Raw genomic sequence first — 20,825 nt, 5'->3', positions numbered from 1 at the left:
TAAAATGAATTACCTTTAACTGTGCTATCGTCTCCTCCTTGGACATCGACCCTGCACTCAACATATCCACCAGCTTACCGCTGGCGTATATGTTAAGTGCGTTAAACTGCTGCAATGTGAGGTTGTACTCGGCCAAGACCTCGTACACCCTCGCCATAGCAGCTTCGTTTAACATCAGGTCGGACAGTAAAAAACAATAATAAATCTAAAAATAAAGTAAGGTAACTTAAATATGTGATAATATATTTCACGAAGGCTAAAATAGAACTTAAATAACTAAAACTTTAAGGAGAAATTGAATTTTTTCACTCAAGAATTAAAAGCCTACATAAAAAGATATTTTTTCTTTCATTTATCACTAATTTTTAAGCTCTAAAAAGCATTATTTAGCACTATTTCTCCAATTTTAAAATTACAAATTTTCAGCTTGTAGCCACCATATTAAGACTAAAATATAAAATCACCAAAAATGGCGTAGTCAAAATTGTAACGCGGCATTCGTCGCTTTCTCTTACAAATACGACTTTACGTATTTTTGGTATAAGTTCTATGGGCCCTCGTTAAAATAATGTATTCTATAAGAAAATAAAGTAAACTATAAGAAAAACCAATATATATATTTATCGTAAAAGAATATTACGTTCGTCTGTGAAAAAATAACAAAAAAATTTTAAAAATCATATATAAAAAATATCTCAAATTATATACCCTCAAAAAATTAAGTCGAATGCGACCATCTTTCATCTTAACCTCATGAAAATGGCAAAGCAGGACTTCTCTTTTTGGGGGGGGAGCATGGATCAACATTTCACCCTCTTAGTCATTTTACAACATACAGAAAATTGTAGAGTAGCCTTGCAAGGGAGAAAAGTAGATCCTAATTTAACTTCTATATTATTTTTCAAAGAAACATCAAATAAATAGATAATCCAGATAAATCTAGTTATGTTTAAAATGATTAATAATTATGTGCCTATAACTTTTCCACCAATAGAATATGCTTATTATTTTGCCTTCTTATTTATGATGAAATTATATAATTCTTTTTAAAAATAAAGATTTATAAAAACATCTGGTTAAGTTTGAATTCAATAAGCTGAAAGGCACCATAAGAGTTTTCCACGAGTTGACACATGAAAAAATAAGCCTTCCCCCATGTCATAATTTTACCCACATATGTGCAAATTAATACTTCCCTTTAAAGATCTCTCCTTTATGCATTTAGTCGTTGAATCAAAACTTAATCCTTTTTATGGTAATTCCTACAAAACCACGAAAATAGTTAAATCAATAGTCAAATATTTTCTAGTATTACAATAACAATGGTGTGGATTTTCTGGTTTCAGAGAGTTTCCGCTTGTGATCTCATATAAGTTTAATAATTCTTTAAGATTACGAGAACAGTTATTGGCTTAAATCTCTCAAGCACAGGACTCGTTGAAATCACTGATTCCATATCTTCATTTTTATCATGTGCAGAAATACAATGTGATCACTTTACAATTTTTAATTTGTTATCTTGTCACTTTGTATAAACACTCAATGATTTTTCAAATGTCTCAAAGAGAAGTTAAAAGAGAAGCATTTGGTGATACTCTGCTTGGATAGTAGGCTCTGCCCAGTTAGCTGGGAAGTCAGGCCTATAAAATGCGGCCCATTCGGGCTATACAGTCAGTTGTGATATAGCACGTCAAATCACCAGTCGAATTTCTTAAGGGATAAGTCGGGTTAAATCTTTGACTAGAACTTAGCTTGAGTAAAACTTCTCTCTGAGATTTTTGGCCATAACATACCTAAAATAAAATAGATTTTGTTAAATAAAATTATTCGATTTCCTTAAAAATAAAGATCTGAGATATTTAAAAAACTTTGTTTATATTTTAGGTATAGGGGGGAAATAATAGGGTTTAAGCCCCTATGGGCTAATATTAATAGGTAGTTATTAAGATTAAGTACAAAGAGTAATATTTGTTCGGACCTTAAGATATCACAATAGATTCCATATTCCGGAATCGCCTGATGGATCTGAGGCTCTGACAGGTTTTATTTCTTTAGCAGTATAATTCCTATACCATAAGATAACACCAAAGACGACATAAAAGTTGTCTAAAGGCTGGTTAGTGAACCTACAAGGGGATCTTACTCTGAGGTTGGACGGAATTTTATTTCTCAATAATTTTGTACTAAGTTTCTGACATAACACCAGAGACGACCTAACGTTGTTTCACGGTTGGTTAGCCGGTCTGTTCGCTCAGATCTGGCTTATTCGACGAACCTTAGTATACAATATTAGGGAATTTTGTATATTTGACGCCAAGACTTTAAGATAACACCATAAGCCGGCTACCTAATCGTGGTCGCAGGTTGGTTAGTGAATCCGCTACAATATCGTGTAAGTCGGTGAGATCTTAATCTATAGATCTTGGCCTAAAATATTTAATTAAAATTTTATAGGGCATCAATAACTTAAAAGTTTGATTTCCAATAGACGTATGATCGTTGATATACATTCCTGAAACCGTTGATAACACGCTATTTTCGGAATAGGGTTTTTAGGCAAATTATATATCTACTGCTTAGTAATCTATTATCTAGTGATTTGGTTTTTGAGTATAAATAGTCATTTCATTGGATGGTATTTCTAATCAGACAGATATTAGTGTTTCACTGAATCGAGCTTGGACCGGGAGAGGAGGTGAGAGCGCTGCGCCTTGGCCATAGTAGTGTGACTGAAGGACGCGACTGTTCCGGGAACCGGGTAGTGAAGCAGGTAAACATGTGAACAAAACATTTCAAGAAGTACTGGATCATGTCTATGGAGAGGCAATTGATGCTGCTGATGTGATTGATGATGATGGTGAAAATTTAAGAAAAAGAGAGATATTTGTTGCTAATAAAGGCAAATGTTTTGTGTATGATGGATATACATTTCCTTTTGTGCGGGTAAAATTTTTTGCTGATGATTTTGACAATGATGAGGAATATGAAATATACATTACTGATCCACAAGCAGAAACCAAGTACAACATTGGTGAAGTTTACACTACTGGGGACAAGATCAAGATCAATAAAAATTCTCTTGGTTTCTTTTACGCCTACCTAATCTCAATGAAAGCAAGTGAGCAGATGGCAAAATGTTTCAAAGACAAGTCTTCAAGGTTAAATTGTTTGGATTCTGAGGCAAATGAGAAGCTTGATGCATATCTTGGTAATTTTCTCCCCCCTTGGCTGAAAGATGATACTGATTGTAATCCTGTCCTTAATTCTTCAAATGTATATCAGTTCATGAGTGAGAGTTTTATAGAAAATGATGTTTACAATGCAGTTATAGGGATACAGGTATCAATATGGTTTACATCAATTAATTGTAATCTACTAAATTATCGATAGCAACAAAAATACAACTTGAATCCTGTGTAATATATTTGATAAAATTCATATTTAGATAAATTTCATAATATATAATACTTACTTTCCAAAACATAATGTGACATTTCCCCACTGTTAACAGTAAATAAATATTATTATTTTAAGCTGTATACAAAAGATTGTGATGAAATGTGCCAGAAAATGAATCTGAATGTCATACAAACTCAACAAATTGTCAAGGAAAATAAAAACACTGTTCGTGTTGACTTCTTGTTTGATGAAGAAGTACAGGTAATGTTCAATAAGACCTTGAAATAGTTATTTATCGTATTAAAGACAGCATATTAAAATGAAAAATCATAAGATTAAAACAGTTTTGTTACCCCTGAGGAGCAGAAGGCCCATGCTAACAAAAAGGTTTATAACTAATTTGGGGGAGGCTACCACAACCCTACCATAATTGCTCGTATAAAAAATTATCCCTCTCATCAAAAAAATATTTTTTGATTATTTTTTAGTTTTACTTTAAACTAAAATAAAAATGGGATATGTTAATTTCCAACCCCCTTAACTCAAGTGCCCCTAGGGGTGAAACCGCTAGTTTATGAATAAAGGAGATTGTATTTTTAATATTTTTGTAGGTGATGTCTCAGCAATACTCTTACACGGTGTTCAATCTACTTGTGGAAGTTGGAAGTGCTCTAGGACTTTGGATTGGATATTCTGCTATGGGACTCACAGATATACTGTTCAGTACAGGATCTAAGGTGTACCAGTTTTGTATAAAAAATCAAAGGGATTAATAACACTGGTTTGGAGAGAAGGGGCTTGGCCAATATCATTCTATGCACTACTCTCTTATTTCAATCTATTTATAACTATTTATATGTATGATTATATGAAAATTTTAAATAATTTAACACAATTCAAATATATTCTTTCTTTTTGCTACCTTCGTCATTTTTTTTCAAACATGATTCATATATCATGATTTAAAATTGCGAGTGAAATATCTGGTGCTTTCACACAAAGAACCTGTTAAGCCTTTTAAGAAATAAATTGAAAACAGGATGGGGATAGATTGTGATATTCCTATGCCTAACCCCTTCAGGGGGCCCTAAGTATACAAAACAGGGCCTTTAAATGCTTTACATGCTGTGCTACCCAGCACTCAATATAACCTAACCTAATCTAAAGTAATAAACAAGCAAACAAATAATTATCCCCCCTTATTTTCAATTTATTACAAAAATAAGGGAGGCGGAGAGTATATTTTTTGCCTATAGGGAAATGGAGGTACTTCCCTAAAATTACTATTTTGTTACAAAATCAAAAGATAAAATTTAGTGGTGGTACATTTTTTACGGGACCTTTCTAAAGATGGGGATGAAGTTCTAACATCCCCTTCCCAATAGATTATAAAAAATAAATAATAGAGAGAACAAGGATGACAACATCCATAAGTAGCGAATCTCAAAAATTATGGATAAATCTCCGGAAAAATAAACTATAGAGCAGTTTTATAAACTTTTTAAAATTACTAAACCTTGTAAGATTTATAACGTGAAAATCTAGGAATCGATCGAGCTAATAAGCAAATATTAATGAAACTTTGTGGGGATATGTAAATTGTAAACTTAATTAATCCCCAAAAATATCAGCTGTCTATCTTGAAAAGGAGTAAAGTAAAACTTTAAAAAAACGAACTAGCACCCCAACCAATAGGCAAATCTAATAAAAGTATGCAGAATATTAGAGTTTTCAATCCCTGAAAATTTCAACCATCTATCTTGAATAGCAGTTAAGAAAAAAATGAAAACCTAAAAATGTAGGAATTGATCTAGCACCCCAATTAATTGACGAATCTTAGTGAAACTTAGTGAAAATTTGAGTAATATTAACATATTTAATCCCTGAAAATCACGTTTCTCCCTTTCTTTCTCTAACAGACGGACGGACTTTTCGAATTATAGAATAGCTTCGCTACTAGAAAAAAAAAAAAACTTCGACATAATTAGTTTTTATTTCACATAATCTTACAACATTAAAACATATTCTAATGATTATTAAATTTGTACATATTTACATTTTTCATTAAAAAAAATAACAATTCATTAAACAATTTTCATTAACATAATATTATTGTACCATCAAAAGTGTAATTGCGTTTGATTTTTTTTCTGCAATAATTTTCGTTTGTGGATATTTCATCTTTTTTCGCTTTTAAATGTTTGGCATTGCTCAAGGTAGTTTTACGGTCATTTTTGGCATCATTGGATTATTTTAGAGGGCTGGGACTTGAACCCCTGATGGCTGAATACTATAATATAACCAGAACAAACAATGTTACAATGAAGGGCATTGAAATGATTATGCTGAGATCTTCATCTTGGTCCACCTTGTCCCCTTCTTCCTGACAAATATTACAACATTTTAAAGGGAATCATCAGGGATCTTAAGGGATAAGACAATGTACGATAAATTATGTACATTCTCATTGGTGATGGACAAAATTATTCCTTTTCTGTAAATCAAAATTATTGGTTAAAAAGGTTTGCCACTGCAAATTTGAACCAACTAAGATTCAATAAAGGTTTTTGAGCCAACGAAAAAAGTTAACTTAGTTATAAAACTTTGGGTTATTGTGTAATTAACAGTCCAATGACCTCTCCCTCCCTGAACTTAATTAACTTGTCCAAGAGGATCAATTACACGTTCGTTCATATAAAATTATTTTAACTAGCGGCTATGCTCCTAGCATAAAGGGGAGACCAAAAGGGTGAAAGGGCTTTAAAACATCCTAAAAACCCTCCCAAGTTTAAAATTTAATAATAAAACAACCTAAAACCAAGCTAGGACATATAAGAACCTTCCTCGAATTGAAAAACTCAATCGGTTCGGCGGTTAGCAAAATCTTGCCAACCAAACAAAAAATCTTAATTCCCTATAAAGTAGGATTTTCTATATTATTGCTGGATAATGTAAAATTTAACCATTTTTAATCAATCTGTAACTTTTTATTGCTCAGTTTATTATGGACATTATTGTCTTGCATTGTAATTAACTGATTTACCTGTAATAGTTTTAATAATTCATTCAAAAATTTCTCTCCATTTTCCTAAAAAAATTATTTTTTAATACTCTGTCAGAATCAGACGACATTTGGTTCAAACTATATTCAAAGTGTGATTAAATTTGACAAATTTTTTTTTGTTGCCATTGTGATTTTCAAGAAAGCTATCAATGATGTCTTGTCTGTCTGGCTGTCCGTTCGGGGGATGCCTGCCTAAGGCCTCATGAACCAATGAACCAACCCACCCGCTCCGTCCAGCCCCCCCCCCCCCCCCCTTTAAAACCGAAGGTAAAGAGAGTTGAGTACATTTTCAGGGTTTATTCCACCCTCTCTTAAAACAGTGCCATTTGAAAATTTTATGTAGGGAGGGTGGAATGGGGGGTGGAATATTTTTTTTTCTATACCCATTTTGTTCCCTTAACATATTCCAGCCACAAACGGCGTAATTGCACACATAAAAGAAAAGTTTAATTTATCATCTATTGTCCTTTCACTGCTAATTATCTTTTTATGAGGTGGTTACCGATATTTCAGAGATAGAACAATAGGTTGCAAATTAATCTTCACCAAAAAGTCTACGAGTAAACTCAGTCTTAGGCAGGCAGTAAATTTAAAAGGGTGAAAATAGAGACTCTATAAAGTGTCCGAAAAAACGAGCCATGTGAATAGGTCCATCTCTTTTTAAAAGGTTTGATTTCCCACTTCTCCTCTCATCTCTCCCTTTTATGACGTCACACGGCTCATTTTTTCGGACACTCTATAGAATCTCGTGAAAATAAAAATTGTAAAGGGTCCAACCTGGTCTTTAAATGATGCAGTGGCCATTAATACTTCTGTGTCAATTGTGATCTCTTCCCCCTCCTCCACCTCATATTTGGCCCTGAAACAAGAACAAAATTATACAAAGCTTAAAAACTAGGCTAATTATGTCCGTGAGTATCGAATCAGTAATTAGCTTACATACGCTGAAATACCAGGTAGAATAGCAATAAGGAAAGATTAGAAGGTTTATATGGTCTATGTATTTTTAAAATGTTAACACAAAAGTAATTTATTATGGCACTAAATATATATGACCGAATAATGGCTATTCCTTAAATAAAATTGAATAATTTGTTAGGGTAAACTCGGAGTAAAATGATTTTGAAATGTAACCAAAGGGAAGTGGGTGTTAAGAGAAAAAAAGAAGTTGGAAGAAATATCTCACTTAAAATTGACATACTAAGAAGTTATATTTAAAAATTAGAAAACTAGGGTGCAGTGACATATGGTCATGGCTTAGTTGTTTAGTAGCTTCGCTCCTAATAAGAAAATTTTAAATGATAGATCAAGAATAACTCTTTTGCCAACATCATTTCTACAAGTCAAAATGCTTTCTACAATAAGATGATAAATTGCACCCACTGCGGCTATGTACAACGCGTGACTATTTGTAAGAGAAGGGACATACTTTGACACAAAAACAGCCATATCATCGCTAGGTAAAACTTTCAGGCAAAGTACTTTCAATTGTCCAGTGGTGATTGCTTATAGAAATTTCATATTTTCTTTGGGATAAACCAGGTATCGGCAGCCGTGTACAAGATTGCCATGTTAGATGCAGGTATTATCCGTGTTATCCATCTGATATTTTAAGATACAAATTCTTCACTTCCCTACAACTTTCTACTCGCATAAGTGCAGCTGTCTATAAAGCCCTTGATGAAACGATAACACAGTGCAGTATCATAAATAGCGGTCACTCTTTGTTAGATAAAATATTTTGATATTTAATCAAGAAAAAAAATATTAAATATACCCAAACATTAAGATATATAAGTTTTCCGGAATTTTAATGTTAGGGGGAGATTTGAAATCTGCATCAAATTTTAAGGATTTTTTTAAAATTCGTTATTTGTATAATTCTTTATCTAAAAGCGGAAATGCATTTTAAGTTAATTAATTTTGACCAATAGGACAGGTGGATTTTAAACTACCTGCGCTCTAATTGGTTGAATGATGTACGCCATCCAATCAGAGCGCAGATTTTTTAAATCCACCAATCACAGATGCCAAAATTAATTAACTTAAATTGCATTTCCGCTTTTAGATAAAGAATTATAGAAAAAACGAATTTTTATAAAAAATCCTCAAAATTTGATGCAGATTTCAAATCTCCCCCTAACTTTAAAATTCCGGAAAACTTATATATCTTACCAAACATGCTTCCTTTAGATGTTTCTAAATTAATTCATTTTTAAATTGCTGTTAATTTTCCTTATTAATTTTACATGTGTATTATTTATTATTTGTAGGCAACAAATGTTTCTTGAGATTTTTATAAACAATGGAATTTTCCTTCGGCGGCCACATTTTTATACTACAGTAAATTTTCAACCAAGTTATTTTTAGCAGCGCGTGAAACGATTTCAATTTAACAATTTAAGCGGAAGCAGAGAAATTGCCATATATGGCTTCGCTATAATTGGACGTTTTTGTCTTTGTTTATAAAGAAATTATTTTAATACCTTTATACTCGAAAAAAACATCAAAAACTAATAAAAAATTTATTCAAAATAAAATTGAACAGTAAAATGACAAAAATAACAGTTTTAAGTTGTACTATTTACAAGTTATTTTTTAGGTTTACAACCTAAATGAATTATAATATATTACATATTTTAAAAAATTTAGAGAAAAAACAATGAAAATATTTACATTTTTTCTTTTTAATTCAAAAGCTTAAAAAGCTGAACAGCCGTGGCATTAGCTTTGTTAATAAATTTTTGTCTTTGGTTAATGGCAATTATTGAATTGGTAGCGGCTAATTTTAGGCTGGCGGCTTTACAGGAACAATTAATACAGTTATTATGGAAAAACGGCTGGAATTTTTTTGAAGGACTGGATGGCCGTCTGTGCCTGGACAGCTGGACAACAGCCGGGGATGCAACAGGACTCACAGGATCATACCTGTCAGTAAAAATATTTTTAACAATGATTTTTCACCAATTCAATTGATATAGTATATATCCGAATACTAGAGTTATGATGGAACTAATACATTTGTTGATTTAAGAATACTTTGTAAATAAATTACTGATTTAACTGACAAAAAGTAAGTTATATTAATTTTCAACAGGGGTTCATGGTTGGACAGACATATCCTAGTTATAAAGTAGGTGTGCTCCTTAAAATCATATTTAAATAAAATTGTATGAAAATGTGTGGCCGCCAGAATGATCATTATAACAAGATTTAAATGTACATTCATCCATTTCTAAAACCTCCAATAATTTATGTTTGTATGGATAGAAAAAAATCCGACACTGCACTGTATTAATGATATTTTATAGCACTAATATAATATAGACTAGACAATGAGTGTTAGTTAATGTAGAATAGCTGCGCTGTTCATAAAAAGATCCTTACCTAAAAACTCTGAAATCAAAATCGGCCAATTCTACTCGGGACTTTGATCTAGGCCTGCCATAAATGATTGCACTTGTTCCTTGGCCCATTCCTGGTAAATTTATCTCACTCTTTATATACTTTGTCTATGATCTAAGAGACTTAGATCTCACTCTTTGTTTACTTCTTCTATGATATAAACTTTCTCACTTTATATACTTGTTTAGTGATCTATAACACTTTTTATATTGTGGATTTTTTTAGTTCACTTTATGTATTGCTATAGTAGATTATATCTAACTTTTTGTAGCCGGTTCAAACCAGAACATATTATTCTGAAATTTGAAATATCACAATTAATATTTTAATTATTATTTGATGTTATTGCCCGGAAGGTTGAATGAAGACTGTGGAATTCATGTTATTGCGTCCTTATTTATAACAGGTGAAATATCCTGATAACACAGAGCGATAACAATTAGAGTTGGGATAGAGTAACCAATTTTAGATATTTTATTCCTAGTCCTATTGTTTTAAAACCCAATCCCCTATATAAATATGAAAGTCACGCATTTATTTGCATCTTGAATATAAATATGGAGGTCAGAGAAGAAATGTTTTGGCTCGGCTACAGCTACAACTGTAGAGCCTTACTTAAATTTTTTAATAAATATAATTATAATAATTAATTAAAGAATACCGTGTCTAAAAAACTTTTAGATAATTTTTGAAAATCAAATTAGTCTATTTTAATTAATGTATTTTTCTTGACATATACAGAACCAAAAAACATTATTGGTCTTCTTAATAGTTATAATTAGGGGGTCAGTTTTATCTAGTTCAATATCCTCACCCTCAATTGCGAAGGGATAACATAATAAATTAATTATCGTTGAAATAAAGAATAAAGTATCATTTAAATAAAAACAAACGGGTTAAAGGAAACGTCTTGTTGCCACGTGAAATACAGGGATAAACAATCTGACATGCAAGTAAAAACTAAACAGCAGCCGCAGCCACTAGCTTTCTGGCTTCCCGCTGTCCATACTTGCATTTCTAACTTTCTGGAGCCCCACCGATATTTTCCAAAAATAGCAACTGCACATACCCTTACTTAGGCCTGCTTTGTATTTAAATATGCTTCATAGTAAAAGTGTGTTTGTTGATATGACTTACATTAAATGCCTATTTTATATTTTAAACCTTTCAACTCTGATTTGAGTACACTTTAATGTTACAAATTTATATCAGAATACTGGTCTCTTTCTCCTATTATAGTAAAGGATGGCTAGATGGATAGTTCGGAGCATAAAATATGATAAACCACCCTATACCAGTAATAGTTTATTATATACTAGAGATGGACAAAATTGAGCAAAAAACTATTTAAAAATGACCCTACTTATATTATTACCTACTAGCGGCTACGCCCCCTAGAGGCCTCTAGTGGCACTTTAAATGTTTTTGTTTGTTAAAGTCTCTACGATAATTCTTTAGTACGATACCTCTTTATTTTACGTTGAAGTCTCCCGTATTAAAATTTTTTTTCAATTTTTTTTGTCATTTCTCTTGGGAGGGTGGTGGTACCCTCCCCCAAAATAGTTATAAACCTTCCCGAGAACCATGAGAATCTACCCTGTTAAGGAGAACCCGATCGGTTTAGCGGTTAGCGAGATCCTTCGGTACAAACACACAGACACACAGACAAACATCCTGTTACTTTAGTATAAGGATTAATCTCAGGGAGGAGGGGATATTGGACCGAAAATTATAATGGTTTAATAATCACGTTCACTCATTCGTTTATTAAAAGTTTTTATAAAACTTGATTGGATGGCTTAAAGTGACAGTGTCTAAACTTTCATAATTTTAATCTACATAGGGGATAAGTTTGTTTCTAATTATATAATCATTTTATTGTCCATAGTCCTATACCTTGATATCCATGAATAAACCATAAATAAGGACCAAATAAATGGCTATGTAAAATTAAGAGCAATTGTTCTCTCCCTCCCCCTAAGGAAAATTCCTTCAAATTGCGCAGCAAATTATTAAAACTGTAAACCATTCTATTTTCTAGGAATTGCTATCTGAACCCTCAACAACATTTATTTTGTGACACTATAGTACTTCCCAAAGATGTGTACTCTTCTTTTAACAAATGTCCTTGTATACGATAGAAAAGTACTTATCACAGATCTATAAAATCTTATCAATTATCATATCACGTGCTTTTTAATATTTTTATCAATTCAGACTCAAAATTATGGAATTTAGACAGTATTTGATTACTTAACTAGTCTAGTTTTATTAGGTTTTCATTTCTGAATGATGATTTTTAAAAAGTAGCGAATCTTATCTATAAATAGAACATATACGCCATGCCAATTTATAAGATTTAAAACTGCTAATTTTGTAACAAAACAAAATGTATAGAAGTTCTAGTTTTCTTGTTTTTTTTTTGGAGGGGGGTTCGATATTTGCTACTTTGAAGGATATTGTCAGAATCTTAAGTGACTGAATGATAGAACACCAATTAGAATTAACCAAATTTACCCCATTATGTAGATAAATATTATTCATGATTAGGTTTGCAACTGTTACTTTGTACAACCAAATCTAGAATTAGCCCAAAGTCATTATGCTAACAATGTCTCATCCCCAATGATGATAAACAAAATTACCCTTTTTGTAATACTATAAAATCTATAAATACTGCTAGTTTGTGTCAACTAATAAAAATTTAATTAAAATTTGAAAGCCCACGAATAAGAGAACATGTTCATGAATCATTTAGTGTTATTTTGCAGGGAGTAAGGGAGGGGACAATGGGCAATTAATTCAATTTAAGAGTATATGCTGAAAGACCTTGAAATCCAGATTAATCCAGAAAATATGGAAGTAATTTTAAAGGGAGAGTTAATACAATAAAGAAAATAAGAAGAAAGTTCCAAGAAAAAAGGATTCATTTGAACCCCCCCAAAATTGTTTGGAGGGGGTTCAAAAACTGCTAAATTCTTGCACATTCCCTTTAAGCCAGTACCCAAAGTCTGAGACTCCTAAAAATTGAATATTTGATCCATTGTCCCCTTCCTTACTCCCTGGTTAATATGATTCAAAGTCCTTTGATGAAGTTTAACTTTTAAAGTCAGTTTAATTTAGTCAATTGTTCACTCTCTCCTTGAATGCAGAAGCTTATTATGATATCATGATAGCAACATATATATTTTCCTAGTTTTCACTTTAATGGATATTGTCATCCTTGTTTGAATAATGATTAGATCTTGATATATTGATTCCTTGAAAGCCATGATGTAACTAAGAATAGTTATGAATGTACAAATTGATATTTAAGAACATATGAATTATTTATCAATTAATAATATTCTAGTTTATATGATACATATTTCTATATTTCAACACTCTTATACTCCACAATAATTGTATATATGTTGGTTAAGATTAGCAATTTAATAGAAGCTAAAGTCTTTATTCAATAAATATCTTTGTGGATGGTTGATATCAAATAGTCTGAACATTTATAGTTCGTCAAAACTATTGTAGACAATTAACAAATTGATCGCACGACCTTTTTAAAAAAATCCTAATTTTGTATGACTATGAGTTGAGTCTGTGTTGGTCATGCATTGCTCCTACTAAAAATATTAATGACCTACATATGTAATAGTTACAATAAACCATTTTTAAAGTCTTTAGTTAATGTCCGTGGTCTTTGCGGAGATTACACCCACCGGCTCCCCGTCAACAAGCGGATGGGCCATGTTTTATGCTAGAGGTTTTGATTAATTGAAAAATGTACTACTATTGTTTAGGATATTAATCTTAAAAGCAAGACATTTTATATATTTAGGGTCTCTCTGTCCGTCTGTTTGTATGTCCATAACTGATTCTCTTATCGTTAGTTCTAGTTTGTACGAATTATCCTACTATTTCCAAACTTTGCGTGATGATTTCTGTAACAGTTAGGTACAATTTAACAAGGATAACAACATCCATAAAAGTGAAGCTCTTAAACGGTTGAAAAAGCAAAATTGTGAGTAAATTTGTTGAAAAACTTCTTGATACAGAATAACCTTATGGACATACTTACATTTTAGGACTTGATTATAGAGTTGCTTTGCTTATAATATTGTACTTTGTTGTCCCAAGAATCAGTATACCAAAAATCAGAACAATCGGAAAATTAGATCACATAAAACTTTGTTGTAAAATAAGTAAAAAATCAACATGTTTAAAATGGTCTTACGTACATTCTGGTAATGATTATAGAGTTGCTACGCTTTCTAAATCTTACTTAACTACTACAGGAATCACCATGCAAAGTTTGAAATCGAAAGGATAATTCCAAAATGCCTAAATTAACAAAAAAAAGCTGTCTGTCTCAGACGGACGGACGGACCGACCCTAATTATAAAAAAGCTTCGCTTTGAAAAAGACTAGCAACTCTATAATCATTACCAGAAAGTCCCTTTTCAACATAATGTTTTTTAAAAAGTCTTCTTTACATGATGTTAATGTTCAATTCACTTGAATTTTGAAATTGATTCCTTGAATGATAAGGCACAATGTAAAGTAATTCTACAATAAAGTCATATCATATTAGTATGTCCATTAGATAAGCATAATTTATTTATAATAGATATGTACAGTTTTCTAGTAAAACATCTCTAGAGATTTAAGTATCATTAAATTCGTTTGGCTACATTTTATTTTGCTGTTTTTAACCCGTTCCCCAAAATATCCACGCGTTCTGGAAGACTATTTAAAATGCAATAAAACGCATGAAATTACATGTGTCTTATAATATTTACAAGGAAAAGGAAAAACATTCAATAGTAATTGAATGAACCGATTGAATTCTCCATGTTAGAAGAGCTTTCATAGGTCTAGATATAGGTTAGCTATTTTTAGAATTTATTCTTGGGATGATTTTAGGTTATGGTTCTTATACCAATCTACTTTGAATAAAGATATACTAGGTGCAGAAGCTGTTAGTTATAATCAATCTAAAAGAATATTTTGTAGGTCAAAATGCTGCATTTTAATAAAGAAGTTTTTACATTGTTAGGTTCAAATCTGACTGTAGATGAAAAGTCAAGCTCCAAATTTTTAATAAGACTTGTTTTAAATTTCAAGCCATAACAGCTTTTATAAAATAAGGCATATCTATAATATAGAAAAAATTATATTCTAAGATCTTTATATTCTTTTTATCAGATTATATATCCATTAGCTTAACATTAAAGCGTAATATTTGCGTAATTTTGTCTCAAAATATGACAAGAAAAAATTATAAGGAATAAAAATTAATCATGAATCGTGATTGTAATTTTTAGTGAAGAAGCTACAATATATTGTACTTTTGCTGTCCGTCCGCTAATTTGTAACGAAAAAAGAAAATGTTATTTTCTTTGCAGCTATTTAAGCTAGATTTTTTGTGAAGATTACAAATCTGCTCTCAAACTCATTAATATTTTTTTTTATATCCGTTAAATATGAATGTGGTCATCGTTGTTTTTGAATTGCTTACATTCTACTTTTTAGTACAGCGGCATTTCTATGCTAGTTTATATCCGTTCGTCCGTCTTACCGTCACATAGTGTAGGCTATAAGAAACTTAGTATAGTTTCTTTCATAATTTGGGATATGTATTAAAACATTGTCCATTGTCTTATCCCTTAATATAATCGAAAAGTGTTTAAAATAGGTAAATATTATAATTTAGGATGAATAAGAAAATTGAATTATTGTTATAAATGTAATACAAACAGAATAATTAAATTAAATTAAATGATTTTCCTTATGGCTATTGATAGAAATATAAACAAATAATATTTGCTTTCAGTCAAATTATTTCAATAAGCATTTGTATTTATCTAACAAGTGGCCTTTAGGAGCTGATAAACATATACGATGTCTTTTAAAAAAAACCAACCTATCAAGCGATCTAGCTATTTTTAAATAATTTGCTTCAATAGATATATTTTAATAGTAATATATAATATTTTTAAATCAAATTGAAAATATTAGTTTAAAAATATTGGAAACCACCGTTCAGTGCTCAATAGGCAATACGCCGGAAAATCATTCTACTAGTATTGATTTTAAATATACCTTCTTTTTGTGATAGAGGGGTCCAAGGAATATATCATGTTGTAGTACAGAAACAGGACGCCAGAAAAAAAAAGTCTTATTGGTATTATCCAAATTGGAAATAGACAGGCATAAAGCCTCCCTGTCTGAGATATTTCATATATTTTAGTATTTTCTAAAATTGCCTAGTTTGAAAAACCTAACATAAACATAAAACATTCCTCTAAAAATGTGTATTTTAAACCCTTGTCTTAAAATATTTCATGATATAAAAAAAGGCCTTAAATAAAGATATCATGTCTATTTATTTTAAGTCAAATATCAGACGCAATTTTTATTTCATGTTGATTTTCAAAGCCTAAGTCACAGAAAAGAGCCCAAAACCTGCTAACAAACCAATAACATAGCTTGTAGAATAGCTTCACAATTAAAGTCTATCATGAATTGCTGCAAACTAATTTTTTTTGGCAAATTAAAAAATGTTTTAGATAATTGTAATTTGTACATGTCCGTTTTGTTTATTTTTTTTAAATTTACAAATGTGTAAATCTATTTATATTGATTTTTGTATTTTTCCATAAATATGTATGTCATATGAAGTATGTCAGAACTGCAAGAAAATGAACTTTTATAGCTAAACAATTTAACAATTCAAATTTTGGGGAAATCCCCCAAAGCAACAAGAAAAATGCGCAAGATTATGCATTCATTGTTGTATGTGTATGTTTGTATGTGCGCAAATATGCACATGTTTTACTTGTTTGTTCCATGTGCTTCCAAATCATGATAACATGCAAAATATCATTTTATGAGGCCTTAAAGGCATAGACGTCCAACGTGTGGAATGGGGGTTACAGGGTATTCACTTTAATCAAGCTTTTAAACATCTCATACAACCTCCTCAAAAATTAAAAAAAATATACATTAGATTACCCCCCCCCCCCCCATCAAATATTTCATTTTACACACTGGACAAATTAGCTTAAAGGTATATCAATGTTTTATAAAAAATAGAAAAAGATACTAGTTTGAATTGTTAAATTTATGTTTTACCAATAAAAAACACAAAAAATCTAAAAATAAAATAAAACCATACATAACAATCTCACTCAAGGACAGTTTCACCACAAAATCTAATTTTGATATAATTTTATTAAAAAACTGGTTTTAATCTTTTGATTGTACATTTTATATTCGTAGAAAGCTGGATATAATACGATGCTAGACATAGTTTTTTCGTATGGATTGGTACAATGTAATCATTGGTTCAGCATTCATATGATATAATACGATGCTAGACATAGTTTTTTCGTATGGATGAGAACCGGTTCCTATCCACCGGATTCGAATGAATACGATAATAGTTATTTCTCGTATCGTATTATAAACGGCTTTCCGCGGATATAGAATGTACAATTATAAGATTAAAACTAGTTTTTTTAGCCCCGAGGTGACGAAGGCACCGGCTAAAAAAACTGGTTTTAATCTTATGATTGTACATTTCTATATTCGTAGAAAACTGGATATAATACGATGCTAGACATAGTTTTTTCGTATTTATGAGAACCGGTTCCTATCCACCGGGTTCGAATGAATACGAGAAATAATTTTCTAGTGACGCAATTATAAACAAAACTAGAGGTGGCGAGCTATAACTATCCCGCTTTTGGCTAGATTTATCTAATGTTTTATTTACTTTTTTGGTTTAACAATATGAAAAAAACCTAGGTTGCTGCAAAATCTTGTAAATTGTATTTTGCATCATAAAACACATTACTTGTCACAAGTTATTCTTTTTTCAATGCTCTCGCTCTTTGCCTTACAAATTTTATTCTCTTATTCTACAATTAAATGTTCCTTTTTATTATCTCTTTCAAATAATATATTAAGAAGCTGTTTCGTTTATTCTTTGGGAAACTTGAGCTTATATATAGACATTTTTTCCTATATAGATCTGACATGGATCTTGAAACAATGAAGCAGGCCCTTTGTAAATGTAAAAAAATTGAAGATGCTATTAAACAAAAGTCGTCGCAAATATAGGTATTGAATAAATAAAAAAGTAGGTATATATATCTCTTCATAGGCCCCACTAAGTTCAAAGTATGTATATACCATTAAAAAAAACTTTATGAGGAGATAGGCATACCTAACTTTCATGTGGTTCCATTTATATTACATATTTATAACATTTAATCACTAAATTAATCAGAAATCACTAATTAAATAAATTGATATTTTCATGTTGAAGTGTGAGAGGAGACTAAACTGAAATTTGCATGATTTTACTAAATACTTGGGCTTATTATACATATAACATATTATGTATATGTTGTAAATAGTAAACATAAAACACAAATCTCCATAAACAAATTAAAACGTTAATAGTTAAAGGGTTTTTACCAGAAAGTAATACTGGTAATCTAATTTGCAAATGATTTTTTTTTCTTGAAACAATCATTTGTTTTTTCATTTAGTTTTTTTCTAGATTTAATTAGCAACCCCATTACAATTTCCTTCAAATTTTCTGGTATAATCTGGATTTCATAGCCTTTCTTTGAAAACTCTTAAATATGTATATAATATAGCAGTGTGATGTTTATCTACCCCTGCCTGTCAATTGGCCATCTATTTGTAGGTGTAAGTCAATTAATTTAGTAATTGTCAATAATATGGCAGTTTCCTTCAAAGTGGCAATTTCAAGTCCAGCATAGAAAACCAAACCTTAATTGGTTGAAATTAAATTAGTGTAAGGGGATAGAGTGGATTTTTGTGTGTCTGTTTTAGGTTATATTTGGTACAGGTTAGCCCTACGCAGGGTTTGGGCAATAGAAAGATAAAAAGACCTTGCATGGTTTTGGTTAGGCATAAGGAGTAGTGTGAATTGTATACTTTGGGTTTCGTGTTTGCTAGTAGCGAAGCAACTTTATAGATTCAAAGATTCTATCGTCAACATTAAGCTGTCTTAACAAACAAATATCTTTTAAAAAGGCTATTAAAATTACAAAATATTTCACAAATGCACAGAAAAAAAGTTTTTAATGATGAAGACCAGAAGAATTTTTTTTTTCTGGTATTCATTCGAATCCGGTGGATAGGAACCGGTTCTCATCCATACGAAAAAAACTATGTCTAGCATCATATTATATCCAGCTTTCTACGAATATAAAAATGTACAATCATAAGATTAAAACCAGTTTTTTTAGCCAAAGGCACGGGCTAAAAAAACTGGTTTTAATCTTATAATTGTACATTCTATATCCGCGGAAAGCTGTTTATAATACGATGCGAGAAATAACTATTCTTAAATTTGTTTTGGCAAGCAACTTATGGATATTTACACCCTTGTTTAAAATAGTAAGATTTGATATACCTATAATATTATTCTGTAAGTAGACTTATATATAATCAAAGTATTTACATCAACGTTTTTAATTAAAATATACTTTTAGGGATTTATATGTGCTTTCGCACCAAGTGCTGGTTAAGCATGCACTGATAAGCCCCCCACTCCTATTTTTGAAAAATAAAAATTAAAATTAAGGGGGCGGGGAATGTTTTTTTCCAGTATAGCTTTGAACCGATTAATATTCGGTGGATAAGAACCGGTTCTCAGTCACACTGAAAAATCATGTATCGTATCGTATTATATCAAGTTTTCTACGAATCTAAAAATGTACAATCATAAGATTTAAATCAGTTTTGTTAGGTCATGCCTTCAGCATCTCGGGTATAACAAAACTGGTTTAAACTTATAACATAATCTTAATTTTAATCTTAATGTACATTTTTAAATCCGCGGAAAGCTGTTTATAATACGATGCGATAAATATCTGTTACCCATCCCAGTACCCAACATAGCATAACCTTTCAGTGTTAAACTTTGAGTAAAAGAGCTTATTAAAAGCAAAGCTTTTCTATAATTAGGGTCGGTCCGTACGTCCGTTCGTCCGTGACAGATAGCTATTTCCTTTAGTAGTTAGGTACGATTTAGAAAGCGTAGCAACTCTATAATCATTACCAAAATTTCCGTACGTCTATTTTAAACATGTTGATTTTTTTTTACTTTTTTGACAACAAATTTTTATGTGATCTAATCATCCGATTGATCTGATTTTTGGTATATTGATTCCTGGGAGAACAAAGTATAATGTTATAAGCAAAGCAACTCTATAATCAAGTCCTAAATATGTAAGTATGTCCATAAACATTATCCTGTATAAAGCAGTCTTTCAACAAATTTACTTACAATTTTGCTTCGACTTTTATACATTTAAATTCTGATTATTCAGTTCTGACACTTTAGAAGTGTTCATGTCCGTTTGTCCTACCGTTTCAGTGCTACGCTTTTATGGATGTTGTCATCCTTGTTATTAAAACATTAATATTTAAAATTCATAGTTAAATCTTGGATAGCCACAAACTAGGTGTCCTCTAGAATGTTTTAGACACAAAAAGAGACTCCTGGAATGATAAACGAGTAGCTTCAGCTTCTTTTCAGTTTGTTAATCCAAGATAAGGAATCTCTATCAATGATAAGGACATTTCATTGTTTGTTGATAAGATGATAGACTTTTAAATCTATGTTTTCTTTTTGTTAATCCTTTCTGTTTAATTTGAATGTACTATCTTCATTAAATTGTTTGTTTTAAGTTTGTTTAAGCTTAAATATGCTAAAAATCTAAAGACTATAATTCAAAAACTTTGACTATCTGCTACTTACATTTCAGGATAGGAACGAACATCATACAGCAAATTTAAGAGATTGATGATAGGGGTTATAATTATTAATTATTAATAATAATATTAAAAGTTTACTTTCCCCTCTCTCTGTATTTATGTCTGTATGTATGTAACGCTTAATTTGCAAGACTATATTTGT

General features: G+C 30.9%; 2 protein-coding genes across 2 annotated transcripts; one reads left to right on the top strand and one right to left on the bottom strand.

The window, feature by feature from the left end:
- The first annotated feature begins 1,647 nt into the window (after positions 1-1,647).
- On the top strand, positions 1,648-5,538 carry LOC145319909 (uncharacterized). Its single transcript, XM_080162310.1, has 4 exons — positions 1,648-1,670; positions 2,736-3,339; positions 3,535-3,660; positions 4,011-5,538. Exons 1-4 carry the CDS (start codon positions 1,648-1,650, stop codon positions 4,170-4,172), a joined length of 915 nt encoding a protein of 304 aa, XP_080018436.1. The 3' UTR covers positions 4,173-5,538.
- LOC145318597 (uncharacterized) lies at positions 5,374-10,240 on the bottom strand. Its single transcript, XM_080159983.1, has 4 exons — positions 9,851-10,240; positions 7,241-7,322; positions 6,443-6,487; positions 5,374-5,782 (listed from the first exon to the last, which is right to left on the bottom strand). Exons 1-4 carry the CDS (start codon positions 9,937-9,939, stop codon positions 5,690-5,692), a joined length of 309 nt encoding a protein of 102 aa, XP_080016109.1. The 5' UTR covers positions 9,940-10,240; the 3' UTR covers positions 5,374-5,689.
- Positions 10,241-20,825: the final 10,585 nt, after the last annotated feature.

The sequence above is a fragment of the Acartia tonsa genome, chromosome 5 (assembly GCF_053477335.1).
Source record: "Acartia tonsa isolate MP-2025a chromosome 5, ASM5347733v1, whole genome shotgun sequence".
NCBI lineage: Eukaryota > Metazoa > Arthropoda > Copepoda > Calanoida > Acartiidae > Acartia > Acartia tonsa.
This window is presented reverse-complemented; position numbering and strand designations above follow the sequence as displayed.